The sequence below is a fragment of the Hemitrygon akajei genome, chromosome 5, assembly GCF_048418815.1.
Source record: "Hemitrygon akajei chromosome 5, sHemAka1.3, whole genome shotgun sequence".
In the NCBI taxonomy this organism is placed as follows: Eukaryota; Metazoa; Chordata; class Chondrichthyes; order Myliobatiformes; family Dasyatidae; genus Hemitrygon; species Hemitrygon akajei.
This window is the reverse complement of record NC_133128.1, coordinates 123,138,291-123,153,116: the sequence shown is the minus strand read 5'-3', so window position 1 is coordinate 123,153,116 and position 14,826 is coordinate 123,138,291. Positions and strand designations below refer to the sequence as shown.

The window sequence follows — 14,826 nt, the reverse complement described above, 5'->3', positions numbered from 1 at the left end:
AGAATGTTAAAAAAATGTTAGAGCCCCCTGTCTTTAAACCATGCACTCCTCTATTGTACTGTAAATTGTGAAAGCAGGAGCACAACTGACCCTTCTTCATGGGAAAACAAAGGCTATAATCAATAAATCTAAGCACCATGAGTATTGACGTATGGTTGATCTGGAACATAAACTTTTTAACCTCTCCACAGATGCTGCCTGACTCACTGAGTGTTTACACAGGATATAGATAGGATCGAGAGAGAGATAGAGAGAGAGAGATTAAGATAGATATAGAGACAGATAGAGATAGCAAGACAGATAAATATATATAATGGCCTGGTTCATATTTTTACTGTTACACTGTATGTATTTCATTTTGGCAGTTCTGTAAGAGCAGCTTGTTTGGGTTACACTTGAAGGATAAGGGATGGTGCGGAAAGTGTGCCATTCAATTAGTGGGAGGTTTTCTTGGTGAGGGACAACAAGGTTGGGTTTGGGCTTTTTTTTGTTTGTCGGGAGATGAAGAGAGAAGATGCTGGGGAGAACCGGTCGGAGCATACAATTGTTCAAGATGGATTGCAAGCGACATTCGGAAGCTGGTGTGGGTGTTCATGCTGATGAGAGCCCAGCGTGTGAGTGACAGAGAATTTCAAGATGAGCTCTAATTGGTGCATATTCGACTGTTTAGTTAGAATGGGCCCTTTTCCTTTTGTTATTCTTTACTAACCCTCTAGTTAAGTTAAGATTCATAAATATAATTCCTTTAATTGTGTACTGTTTGTTATTTTGTGGTACCAATTTGTAACAGGGTAGTGGATTACACAGCATCCACACAAACTGGGGTTTGGGGTGAGACTGCGCCTCAATCTCACAAGTTTGGCGGGGCAGAAGGTTGTCTTCCCTAGACTTATGCAGCCAAGGAAACCAGGGGGTTTCACATATATATATCTGTCTATCTCTCTCTCTCTCTGATTATATATATAAAATCACATACACACACACACATATATATATAGAATATATATATATATATATATATATATATATATATATATATATATATATATATATATATAAAACACATATACATACAAACATATATATATTAGAGAGAGAGATAGATAGATAGATAGAGGTTAGAGAGACATAGAGAGATAGACAGAGAAGGAGCAATAGGTATCAGGCAAGATGGGGCATTTGGCAAGAGAGCACCAGTGAACCATGGCAACGTGTTGTGGGTTGCATATAAAACTTCTAAATATACCTCTTCTGAATTACTCTTACTGCAAGCTGCAGCCTGTAACTTCCAATTAAGCAATGTACTTTTGAAGCATCTTAATGATGTTCTGAAGGACTCGATGGAATTAACTTTCAAGCATGTAGGTATGACCCTTTTAAGTGGACGAAGGCACATTACCATGGCTGGAGGAGGGGAGGACTCCAAGCCAGACTGAAATGCCTAGTAATGGGATCTCCTCTATCCAGCATCTTGCTAGCAAATGTACAGTTGCTAGAGAACAAGATTGAGGACCTAAGGGCAAGATTGCTGTATCAGAGGGAAATGAGGAATTGCTGTATTCTGTGTTTCATGGAGACATGGCTTGCTCTGAACATGCTGAATTTGGCAAGCATACCTTCATGATGCTGACTGAACTACTGATTCGGAGAAGACAAAATGTGGGGCCCATGTTTCATGATAAAATCTCTCTAGTGCTCAGATGCAGAGGTTTTGTTGCACCCTTGTTTCATTGACCTGCCAAACTGTTCTACTTACCAAGAGAATTCTCTTCTGCGATCTTGACCACAGTTTACATACTGTCAAAGGCTGATGTTAATCAGGCACTTGATATATTGAATGCTGCCATCACCAAACAATAAACAGCACGCCCCAAATCATTTGGGGACTTCAATCAGGCTTGTGTGAAGAAATCTCTGCCCAACTATCACCAGCGTATAACTTGTAGCAGCAGGGCCTAACGCACTCAACCACTACTGTATTATGAATAGGAATGCCTACCATTCCATGTCTCGTCTGCACTTATGCAAATTTGATCACTTGGCTGTCTTCCTCCTACCTGCATACAGGTAGGGGCTAAACAGCAAGGATCCAGAAGTAAGGACAGCAAAGCGATGGTCGCAGGAGGCAAAGGCGTGGTCAAGGGATTGCTTTGAGTCAGTGGACTGGGCCATTTTCAAGCACTCTTCAGAGGATCTGAATGGATGCATCACACTTATCACAAACTCTATAAAAACAGTTGTAGATGAGTGGGTCACCACAAAATGATTCAGAGTCTTCCCCACCCAAAAGCTCTGGATGAACCATGAGATCCATAATCTGCAGTTGGTCAGATCAGTGGCATTCATGTCTGGAAACCAAGTAAAATTCAAGAGGCCAAGTGTGGTCTCCTGAAAGCCACTGCATGTACCAAGTGGCAATTCCAGATCAAACTGGACTCCCCTTTACCAACTCCCACAGCCCCCAATGACCCTGTGATCTCAGTTTCTGAGGTTGACATGAGAGCATTCTTCAGGATGGTGAACCCATGGAAAATATCCAGTTAAGATGGGGTACTTGGGTGAGTACTAAAGACCTGTTCTGCTCAACTGGTTGGAGTGTTCATAGATATCTCTGACCCCTCACTTCGGCAGTCTGAGATACCCACCTGCTTCAAGCAGGCTTCAATTATACCAGTGCCTAAGAAGAACGTTGTGGCCAGACTCAATAACTATCATCCAGTAGCACTTACATCCACTGTGCTGAAGTACTTTGAGAGGTTGGTGATGGAATATATAACCTTCTGCTTGAGTAGTGACTTGGATCTGCTCCAATTTGCCTACCATCTCAACAGGTCTACAGCAGATGCCATCTCACTGGTTTTTCACTCAACCCTAGAAAATCTGGACAGCAAAGATGCTCTTTATCAACTACAGCTTGGCATTCAATACTATCATCCCCTTAAAACTAATCAATAAGCTTCTAGATTTCCTTGTGCAATTGGATCCATGCACACCCCAGTCAGTTCAAATGGGCAACAATGTCTCTTCCACGAACTCCATTTGCCCAGGTGCACCACAAGGTTGTGTGCTTAGCCCCATGCTCTACTTGCTTTATAGTTATGACTTTGAGGTTAAACACAGCCATATTTTAAGTTTGTTGATGACACCACTGTTGTTGGCTGAATCAAAGTTCCTGACAAACCAGCCTATAGGAGGGAGTTTGAAAATATGCCTGAGTGGTTCCACAACAACAACCCCTCACTCAACGTCACCAAGACCAAGGAGCTGATTATTAACAGGAGGAGGAAACTGGAGACCCATGAACCAGTCCTCATTGTTGGATCACAGATAGAGAGGGTCAGCTACTTCATCATTTCAGAGGATCTCTCCTGGGGCCAGAACATAAATGCCATTATGAATAAAGCATGACAGCGCCTCTACTTCCTTAGAAGTTTGCAAAAATATGGCATAACATCTAAAACTTTGACAAACTTTTATAGATGCAGAATATTTTGACTGGTTTCAGCATGGCCTGGGAAGGTAACATCAACACCCTTGTATGGAAACTCCCACAAAAAGTAGTGGGTATAGCCCAGTCCATCATGGGTAAATCCCTCCCCAACACTGAGCACATCTACATGGAATGCTGTCACAGGAAAGCAGCATCCATCATCAAGGACCTCCGCCACCCAGCCCATACTCTTTTGTTGCTGTTGCCATCATGAAGAAGGTACAAAAGCCTCAGGACTCACACCACCGGGTTGAGGAACAGTTATTGACCCTCATCCATCAGGCTCTTGAACCAGAGGGGATAACTTCACTCAACATCACTCCCCTGTCACTGAACTGTTCCCATAACCTAAGGACTCACTTTCAAGGACTCTTTATCTCATATTCTCAGTATTTATTGCTTATTTATTATTAAATTATTCTTTTTCTTTTGTAGTTGCACAGTTGGTTGTTTTTTGTACATTGGCTGCTTGTCTGTCCTATTGGGTGCAGTTAATCTTTCTTTCATTCTATTGTGTTTCTTGGATTTATTGTGTATGCTTGTAAGAAAATGAATCTCCAGGTTGCAAATGGTGACATATACAAGATGTACTTTGATAATAAATTTACTTTGAAATGAGATAGAGATAGAGATAAATATAGGGAGCTAGATAGATGGAGATCGACAGAGATATATGGTGATGGATAGCATTTAGAGCAGCTTTTCTCAACCTTCTTGCCCTGGAGGAACCTTTGAAGTACTTTTTAGGTCTCAGGGAACCCCTGCATAAAATTAATTATTGTATCTTAGCTATTGGTATGTTAGCATAATCAGTAAGTTGTAGATATAATAATTTGAGTAGAGAATGAATTTTTAGCCAATCTTTCTTGAAAAAAACAGACAGTTAAGCTTAGCTTACATTTCTTGAAATTACTTTTTCTTTCTCTTTCATAAATTTTAATAACTCATAGGGCAAACATAATAAATTTTTCAATTCTGGGTTGAACTTGAGATAAGCACATGTATTTCACCTTCAACTGAAATGAAATGATTTCTATCCTTGCTCTCGATGCTTGACACCCTGTCCACCTGTCCATTTTGTGGCTGGCAGGAGTCAGTGTCCCACGCTTATATGGTGTGTGAGAGGTTACAGCCCCTGTTTGAGTATCTGAAGGGGCTGCTGCTCAGGTTCTGTTTACATTTCAGCCCTGCACACCGAGTATGGAAGGGGGTGGGGCGGGAGAGGTGGGATTGCTCCTGGGCCTGGCCAAGATGGCCATTCATGGGTCTAGGTGGTGGAAAGTCAAGGGCTCTGCCTGGGCTGATCGCCTGCCCGAGGATGTGTTCATGCCCGGCTGTCCTTGGAGAGGGAGCATGCGGTCACAGTGGGTACAGTGGGGGGTTTCCGGGAGCACTGGGCCCTCCCCCAGAGAACTGACTGTTCTATAGGCAGTAGTAATCATATTTTAATTTGAATTTATTCAGTCTTGTAAATGCTTAATGTTTGTACTTTGTGTGAATAAACTTTTACAGTTTTTGTGAAAAAAAATAATTTTTTTGTGTCTATTGTTGCATCAGATGGTTTAAATAGAGTCTGAGATAGAGACAGAGAGAGGTGGATAGAAATAGAGTTTAGAGAGAGATAGAAAGATAGATAGAGAGAGTTATAAGAAAAGATTGGACAAACCTGGATTGTTTTCTCTGGACTGGCGGAGGCTGAGCGGGGACCTGATTGAAGTTTATAAAATTATGGGGTGACCAGGATACTTCTGGTTGATACTGCGTGGCAGATGGCAGTAGATGTTGTCAGCATGGACTTCAGCAAGGTCTTTGGCAAGGTTGGCTGGTCTCAAAGATGAGGTTTTTGCTTTACACTGAGAGTGGTGGTGCCTGGAAATCACTGCCAGGAAGTGTCATGGAAGCAGATATGATAGTGCCATTTAAGAACCTGTGAACCATCAGCCTTCAGACCATGACACCCAGGGACATTTGCTGTTATTATTTTGTAACTGTATGTTCTATTGTAATTATATGTGCTGTGTGTTCTATGTGACTGCATTTACTGTGTTTTGCACCTTGGCCCAGGAGGAATGATGTTTTGTTTAGCTCTATACATGTTTATAGTTGAATGGAATTAAATTTGATCTTGAACTTGTTAGACAGAGACATGAATATGCATGAAATGGAGGGATAGGGAGTTTGCACATATCCATCATGTATTCTGTTTAATTCGAAAATGTGTTTAGTGCACACAGCGTGGACCAAAGGGACAGACTTGTTCCTTACAAGATGTAGTAAGTCTATCATAACTCTATCGAGCAAACTGAATAATTCCATCCTCCCACGTTCCCTGGTAACTACTCTCAGTCACATGTCTACTAACCCCACAACGATTCTCCCACTTCTACTATCTTACAGAGCCATTGTACCTCACCGGTCTGCATGTCTTTGGGACGTGGAAGGAAACCTACAGTGCAGCACGGGAGCTCACCAACAGACCACAGATCAACCTTCTGCACTACTTTGCCATGGGCAAAGTTTAGCAGGAAAACAGGGTTAATAAGGACATCTTCAAAACTCACAGGAAGATGCAAAGCCCAAATGTGAGTGATTGGGAGAACAATAGCTGAAAAGTGCAGAGAAAACACTTTTACAGTTAGATACAACTGTGGTCAGATATGAGACCCTCAGCACGGTATGCCCACATCATCAGAGATGACCAAATTGAGATTCTAACAGAAATGGAAAGGAGACAGTAAGTGAGTTGTTGGTAGTCCAAAGAATCATAGGCATAGGACACTACTGTACAGAAACAGGCACTTCAGCTCATCTGGGCTTATTTGGCCTAATTCCGTTGACCTGCACCTGGACTATTGCCCTCCATATCCCTCCTACCCATGTACTTATCCAAATCTCCCTTAAATGTTGCAATCATACCCACCACTTCCACTGACAGCTCGTTGCTTACTCTCACTACTCTGAGTGAAGAAGTGAAGAAGTTCTCCACAAGTTCCCCTTAAATATTTCACCTTTCTCTCTTAACCTGTGAAGTCTCACCCATCCTCAATGGAAAATGCATACCCCTCATAATTTTGTATACTTCTATCAAATCTCCCCTCATTCTCCTATGCTTCAGGGATTAATGTCCTAATCTATTCAAACTTTCCCTATAACTCAAGTCCTCCAGTCCTGGCAACATCGTTGTAAATTTTCTCTGTATTCTTTCAACCTTGTTGATATCTTTCCTGTAGGTAGGTAACCAGACCTTCACACAATGCTCTGGTAGTCCAGTTCCTTGTGACTCAATGAGCTGACTTACGTTGGCCTGTGATAAGGGAGTGTTGACTTCTTACTACAAGAAGAGAAGTCTTCTCACCGAGTTATGATAGGTTCCATTGCACGGTTGCATCCGAAATGGTGCAGGCTCCCTCTTCCAGTCAGCCCAGTCCTTCCCACTGGATTCCTGAAATGATCATAAAGAGTCAGGACAATGATCACTGGAACACCCCTCACAGGGTGGGCCAGACTTACACAAAAACCTGACAATGTAATATGCCTGGCTCTACTGGTGGGGGCGGGGGGGGGGGGAAGCACACACAATGGGACCAGCTAACGGCTTCTCAGTGATATGGAGGTTGGCTAATTTGGTGCAGACCTCCTGAAAACTGGAAGATGAAGGGCTCTGACAAAATCAACTAGCAATAATAATCTTTGAGTATGAAAGATGGTAACCAGAGAGGGGACTTTCTACATAGTGAACAGTGACCTGCAGAACACACTCCAGAAGGATGGAAATATTGAATAAAGGGCCAGAGAATTGGCAAGAGTAGGAAAGACACACAGAATATGGAAACAAAAGGTCCATGATGAGTCTCTGGTATCCAATGGTATCAACACTGAATTTCAAGTGCAGTGTAAAGAAAGGTATATATTTACTCACACGTCTACGTTTATGCCAGCATTCCCAAGTTACATAATACATTGAATAGAACAGTACAGGACAGAAACAGGCCATTTGGCCCACCTTTCTAGTGCAATCCTTGATGCCAACTTAAACTGGCTGCACTGTATCCCTCTATTCCCAGCCTCTTCATGTGTTTCTTTAATGCTGGGTTTGCAGCTGTAAGCTAGGCACAAGAAGTCATCGAGTAATTTTGGAAAGTGCTCCATGATTCCAGACAGTAACTGTGAACATACCTTGTTGCATGGTCAGCATGGACACTGTGGGCTGTAGGGACCGATCCTGTGCTCTACGTGCCTCTGTCAAGTCAAACCATACACGGAAGTGCCAATGGCTATAATCTAGAGCAGGGGGTCCCCAACTTTTCTTATGCCATGGACCCCTACCATTAACCATAGGGGCCACGGATCCCAGACTGGGAACCCCTGATCTGGAGCAAACATGATGAAAGAGACTTACTGGCAGCGTTCCTCAGCGGGGTCAGAGTTGTTGTCCAATCCACTGTCCGGAAACTTCACTATTGGAGCAGTTTTCCTGAAAAAGAGAAGAACTCTGTGAGGCTCTGTAGGTGTGTGGTAGGAAGAGCACTGAGGACAGAGAAGGGAGTGATAGTAGGTACCCCAGTGATGTCAGGCATACTCAAGGTTATAATCGAGAGCAACGTGGTAATATTTTCTTTGCTCGTCATAGGTACCTAACTCCAGCTCAGAGAAATGGTTACCCTTATACAACATCTTGGACAGGCAACGATGATGGTAAACTTACTGGTTTATTGTCATTCAACCGTATACATGTATACTGCAAATGAAGCAACTTTCCCCTGGATCAAGGTGCACAACACAGTACAGATAACTCACACATCACATAAGGGAATGTGGTGGATTCTGGTTAATTAGAACACATTAACCAGGTACATTTGGCCCAATTAAGCGACTGCTCCAATTAGCTGATGTTTCATGGAAATAGTTAAAAAGGTATCATTTATCTGAGTAACAAATTGTATATTTAAATGAAATACAGAATAAATTAGAACACTACCAATACCTCTATGGCATTATAAAACTGTATATTGTTTCCTAATAGTGACAGGAATTCATCCAGTGTATGCTGCTGCCTTCTTTTGATTGACTGTAAATGACCAAAATCAGCATAGGTACCTAGTGTGGATAATGGACTGCCTTCATACAATGCATTTGATGATTACATCTTCCAAATCTTCAATGTTATTGTAACATTCGAGATGATTGTTGATACCCTTAAATTCTTCACAGTTCCTAACTTGTTGAAGTCACAAGTCTGTTTCATTTTCACACCCAGTCATTTCTGGCATCTCAAGTCTGAATGCTTGAAACTGCAGTGAGTAAAACGGTTCTGAACTGTCTCACTGCATATTACTTGCCAACTATCAGTGACAAAAATCACTGCTTTTTGAACATAAACACCCACAGCTGGTGCTATTTAAAAACTGTTTGCTCTAAGCATGGTGAGGTGTCTGATGGCCACACAAGTGCATGTGACTGTCACTAGTTAGAAGCTGTTCAGCAACATTCTCCTGTCCCAGTTAAGTGACACAGTGTCCCACATAAACAAAGGGATATCCAGCTACTTCCTCAATTAGTCTTTGCTCCTTAAAAGTTGTCTTAAATAAGTAGCTGCCCCAATTAACTGACATCCACTGTATTACCACAAATAATTAACAAATAATAGAATATATTCCAAAAGATTGACATTTAGACACATTTTCGCAGAGAATACACCAACTAACTCCAATCTTTCTCTGTGAACATAAGCCCTGGCCACCACTGAATGTAAGGACCAACATTGTCTCCTTCTTGGCATAACAGGATAGAGGATAAAACAGGATGGGCTGAATTGGCTGGATCAGCAAACACTGCGCAGTTTGGCTTCATCCACTCTCAGCAACATGGAGGCCAAAAGGGGTTCACCTTCAGATGAACCCCTTCCATGTGTCTAGTGAGGGTTCCCCTTTGTTGGGAAGGCTGGGAACTTACATCCACTGAGATGTTACACTGAGCAGTACAGGAAGTCATTCCTACCTGTGGCCATTAAACTTTACAACTCCTCCCTCAGAGTGTCAGACACCCTGAGCCAATAGGCTGGTCCTGGACTTATTTCCACTTGGCATGATTAACTTATTATTATTATTTAATTATTTATGGTTTTATATTGCTATATTTCTTCACTATTCTTGGTTGGTGTGGCTGTAACAAAACCCAGTTTCCCTGGGGATCAATAAAGTATGTCTGTCTGTCTGTCTTTCCTGGAGCTATCTCTCCCACTGCTTCTGGGTTGTGTGTCTTGGGAGAAGAGGAGGAGGCCGAGGCCTGTAAAGGTCAGGTCCTTCTTTCTGACACAAATCTCTGGGAGATGGTGAACCCACAGGGGGCTTGTGTTGTTTTTACTCCCTTGGTACATTGCTCTCCACATTTTGGATCTGTGGGTGGTGGTGCGGTAGGGGAGGCTTGTCATCTTTGGCTCAGGCCCAGGCTGTTTGGATTTCCAGAGTTGGTAATGGCAAGACTGGCCACTAGCCAGAGAACAGGTAAGGGGAGGGATTCTGTCTCATTGCTGCTAACTCACAAGAAGAGATGAGGGGAGATTGCCTACAATGGATCTTGGGAGTGGGAGCGTGACAGAAGTGTAGTCAAACTCAACAAATCTATAGAATAATAACTATAACAGAATCAACAAAAGGCCACCCAACTAGAGTGTACAATCAAAGTGCAGAAGACAACAAACTATAAATGCTAAAAGAAGAAACAATAATAATAACTAAATTAGCAATGAGTATTATTAACATGAGATGAAGAGTCCTTGAAAGTCTGTCCATTTTGATTGTGGGCACAGCTCAAAGATGGGGCAAGTGAAGTTGAATGAAGTTATCCTCTTTAGTTCAACATCCTGATGGTTGAGGGGTAGCAACTGTTCCTGTACCTGGTGGTGTGAGTCCTGAGGCTCTTATACCTACTTCCTGATGGCAGCAGTGAGAAGACAGCATGTCCTGGGTGGCGGGGGTCCCTGATGATGGAAATTGCTTTCCTGTAACAACACTCTATGTAGACGTGCTCTGCACTTGGGACTCATGATGGACTGGGCTGTATCCACTAATTTTTCATTCAAAACATTGGTGTTTCCATCTAAAGCTGTGGTGAAGCCAGCAATATACTCTCTACCTCACATCTATAGAAGTTTGTTAAAGTTTTGGATGTCATGCCAAAACTCTGGAAACTCCTGAGGAAATAGAGATGCTGGCGTGCTTTCATCGTAATTGCACTTATGTGCTGGGCACAGGACAGATCCTCTGAAAAATACCATCTAGGAATTTAAAGTTGCTAATCCTCTCCACCGCTGATCCTCCAAGGAGGATTGGCTCATGGATCTCTGGTTTCCTTTTCCTGAAATCTATAATTAACTCCTTGGCCTTGCTGACATTGAGCGAGAGGTTGTTGTTATGACACCATTCAGCTAGAATTTCAATCTCCCTGCTCTACACTGATTCAGCACTACCTTTGATTCAGCCTATGACAGTGATGTCATCGGCAAACTTGAATATGGCATTGGAGCTGTGCTTAGCCTCACAGTCGTAAGTGTAAAGCGAGTAGAATGGGTGGGGGGGGGGGGGCGGGGTGCTAGGTCTTGTGGTGAACCTGTGTTGATGGAGCTCATGAGGAGATGTTGCCAATCCAAACTGACTGAAATCCAGGATCCAATTGCACAAGGAGGTATTGAGGCCAATATCTTGGATCTTATTGTTTAGTTTTGTGGGGATGATGGTATTGAATACTGAGCTCCAGACAATAAAGAGCATCCTGGTGTATGCATCTTTGCTGTCCAGATGTTCTAGAGTTGAGCAAAGAGCCAATGAGATGGCATCTGCTGTGAACCTGTTGCTCTGGTAGGTAAATTGGAAGGGATCTAAATCACTTCTCAGGCAGGAATTGATATGTTTCATCACCAACCTCTCGAAACACTTTATCACTGTGGATGTAAGTGCTACCGGACGATAGTCATTGAGGTAGATCACCACTCTCTTCTTGAGCACCAGTATAATTGAAGCCTTATTGCTGTGGGTGGGTACCAAAGTGAGAGGTTAAAGATATTAGTGAACACACCAGCCAGTTGATCAGCACAGGTCTTTAGTACGTGGCCGGATGCTTTTCATGGGTTCACCCTCCTAAAGGCAGCTCACACGTCTGCTTCAGAGACTGATCATAGGATCATCGGGGGATGTGGGAGTTTGCCATGGTTCCTCCCTGTCAAAGCAAATATAGAGGGCATTCAGCTCATTTGGAGGTGAAGATCTGCTGTATCCTATTTTGGTTTATTTAACCTTATAGAGGTGATAGTATTGAAGCCCCGACACAACCGTGGAGCATCCTTTGTTGATTCAAGTTTGGTTTTGAATTTCCACTTCGCCTGTAAAATGGCTTTCTGGAGATCGTACCTGGACCTTTCATAACTTTCTCGGTCACCAGACTTGAATGCCTCTGATCTAGCTCTGCAGATTTTGGATCATATGGTTCATCTTGGGCTTCTGATTGGGGAAGACTCTGAATGATTTTGTGGGGAGCTGTTTTAATGAAGTATGTTACAACTATGGTGCATTCATTCAGATCCTTGGATGAGTCCTTGAACACAGCTCCATCCACCAATTGAAGCAATCCCATCGCTCATCTTCTGCCTCCTGTGAGAACCTCTTTGTTGTCCTAATCTCTGGAGCTTTACTCTTTAACCTCTGCCTGTATGCAGGTAGAAGAAGGACAGCCGAGTGATCAGATTTCCTGAGATGTGGTCTGGGTATGGAACAGTAGGCAACCCTAGTATGTTGGGACATCTGGTGTACAGGTTATATGCTGATGGTAATTAGGCAGGGCTTCCTTCAAACAAGCCTGGTTGAAGTCTCTGACTATGATTTGAAATGTGTTGGGGTAAACTGTTTCTTGTTTGGGGACGGCATCATGCAGTATAGGCGACCGCTGGTGGTATGTAAACTGCAGTCAGATCATGAATGAGAACTCCCTAGATAAACAGAATGGATGGCATTTGATCATAAGGTGTTCCATGTTGGAAAAAAACGTCACTTTGGAACACCAATGGGAGTTTATCTTAAAACACAATCTCCTCCTTTTCTGAATCAGCGGTTCTGTCCATTCTGTAAATCAAGAAACCTTTGAGTCTGATCACCTTATATCGCATATCTGGAGAAGTCCACATCTCGATCAGACATAGAATACAACAGGATCTCATTTTTCCCTGATACATCAGTCTTGCCCTCAGGTCCTCAATTTTGTTCTCTAGCAACAGCACATATGCCAACAAGATGCTGGGTAGAGGAGGCGTCATCTCTCTGCATTTCAACCTGGCTTGCAGTCCTCCCCCTCCCCACCTCTCTTCCGGCCATGGGGATGACCTTTGTTCTCTTAAAAGTGGGTTACCTGGATGGCCCACAGTGCCCTTCAGAAGGTCCTGAGATCTGAAGATTATTAAACTGATTTTAAAGTACATTGCTTTGACGGAAGTTACATGCTGAAAGCTGTGGTGAGAGTAATTCAAAAAAGATATATTTAAAAGAATTTTGGAACAATTGGCTGTAGCCCACAGAACATCACTGACGATCACTAGTGCCACCTTGTATTCCCAAATGTATTCAAAACAACGTCAGCGAATTTGTGACAAAAATCATTACAAAGGGGTATGATTTAGTGGCCACTACAGAAACGTGATTGCAAGTTGGAGATTACTGAGATTTAAATATCCCAGCATATCGGGTAATTCAGAAGGATAGAAGGTAAGGTAAGGGCAGAGGGGTGGCACTCTTAATTCAGAATGAGATCAGGATGATAGTGAGAGGAGCAGAATGTTGAGTCCATCTGGGTAGAAATTAGGAATATCAAAGAGAAAAACATCACTGACGGGAGTTGTCTATGGGCCATCTAATATTAACATTACACTGGCATGATTACGAAACCAAGATGCACATAAGAATGGAACAGCAGTTGCCAGGGGGGTCTTTAAATTGCACATTGATGGGTGAATCAGGTTGATCAAGTCTGCTTTGAGGAGCACTTCATAGAATGCATACATGATAGCCTTCTTGAGCAGCAAGAGAGTGAAGCTACAAGGGAAAATGCTATCGTGCAATGAACCAGATAAAATCAATAATCTTGAGGTTAGGGATCCTCTTGAAAAGAGTGATCACAGTATGAGGTATGAATGAATTTCTCATACAAAGAGAGGGTGCAATAGTTTAATTTAAAACCAGTGTATAATGCCGAAACAAGAGAGTCTGTAACAGGGTGAAGGAGGGGAGGAGACTGGGAACACAGGCTACACGTGGGGCAGTTGAGAAACAGTGGAAGACATTCAAATAAATTTTTTTATGGAATATACAAAAGTATATTCCAGTTAAAAGCGACAGGAAAGGTGAGGAAATGCAGCCTTGGATAACTAAGGATATAAAAAAAGGCATCTAGATAAGGAGGGCAATGGTTTTATTTAACTGCTTTCCCATTCAATGGTAAATAAAATTATTTTTTATATAAAAATAAACAAAGACACAAAATGGGAGCCTTGAGGTAAAGGCAAAACAAATCCCAGTTGGATGCAGAGTACAACTCCCTCAGCAAAAGTCTAGGTGAAGAGAACTCTTCCCATTGTCTTTGCCCAATTGTCAACCACAAATCCCAAGGGCAGTCACGACCTTTGCCGTCTACCCTGCAATCCACCACACCATCCCTGGTGAGCTTGGCAACCCTGAGCTGAACTGGCCTGATTTTGTGCCTGTCCTGCCGAAGGAGATTCCCAGTTCAAACAATATCCTCCATGAGGTTTCTGTGCACCCACAACCATAATCCACAGGAGAAATTACATTCATTTCCACTTTACCTTCTCGGCCAATTGCCTTCTGCCATTTCTGCCGTGTAAGAAGGTGGACTGTACTCAGGAAAATGAACCTGCAAAAGGAATTCATGGAATGATTATGGAATTTCCAGAATTATAGGAATGTTGCCAATATTGAACTAAGGGTTAAATTTGATTCATCAGTTATCTCCATATGGTGTACCTGTAGAACAGAGAACAGTACAGCATGGAACTGGCCCCTCATCCCACCATGTCTATGCTGAGCATAGCACCAGTCTAAACAAATTTCACCTGCCTGCATATGATTGACATCTCTCTCTTCCCTATCTATCTCACGTGTCTGTTTACACATTGTTATCCATCTGCTTCCATCTCCATCCTTGCAGCACATTCCAGACATCCTCCTCTCTCAAAAAACACTTGCCCCATATACCTCCTTCGAACATTCCCCCTCTCACCTTAAAAGAAACATTTCAACCCTGAGAAAAAGAACATAGAACACAGAAGAGTACAA

The 14,826-nt window shown here is 42.6% G+C and overlaps 1 protein-coding gene across 3 annotated transcripts in view; it reads right to left on the bottom strand.

Moving 5' to 3' along the window:
* trpm2 (transient receptor potential cation channel, subfamily M, member 2) overlaps positions 1-14,826 on the bottom strand; it is a 166,037-nt gene that overhangs the window by 18,163 nt on the left and 133,048 nt on the right. For all 3 annotated transcript variants that reach the window (XM_073046350.1, XM_073046351.1, XM_073046352.1), the window contains 3 exons: positions 14,337-14,404; positions 7,890-7,964; positions 6,846-6,932 (listed from right to left, as the gene is read on the bottom strand). In XM_073046350.1, coding sequence (XP_072902451.1) covers positions 6,846-6,932; positions 7,890-7,964; positions 14,337-14,404 — 230 coding nt within the window. The remainder of the gene's footprint in view (positions 1-6,845; positions 6,933-7,889; positions 7,965-14,336; positions 14,405-14,826) is intronic.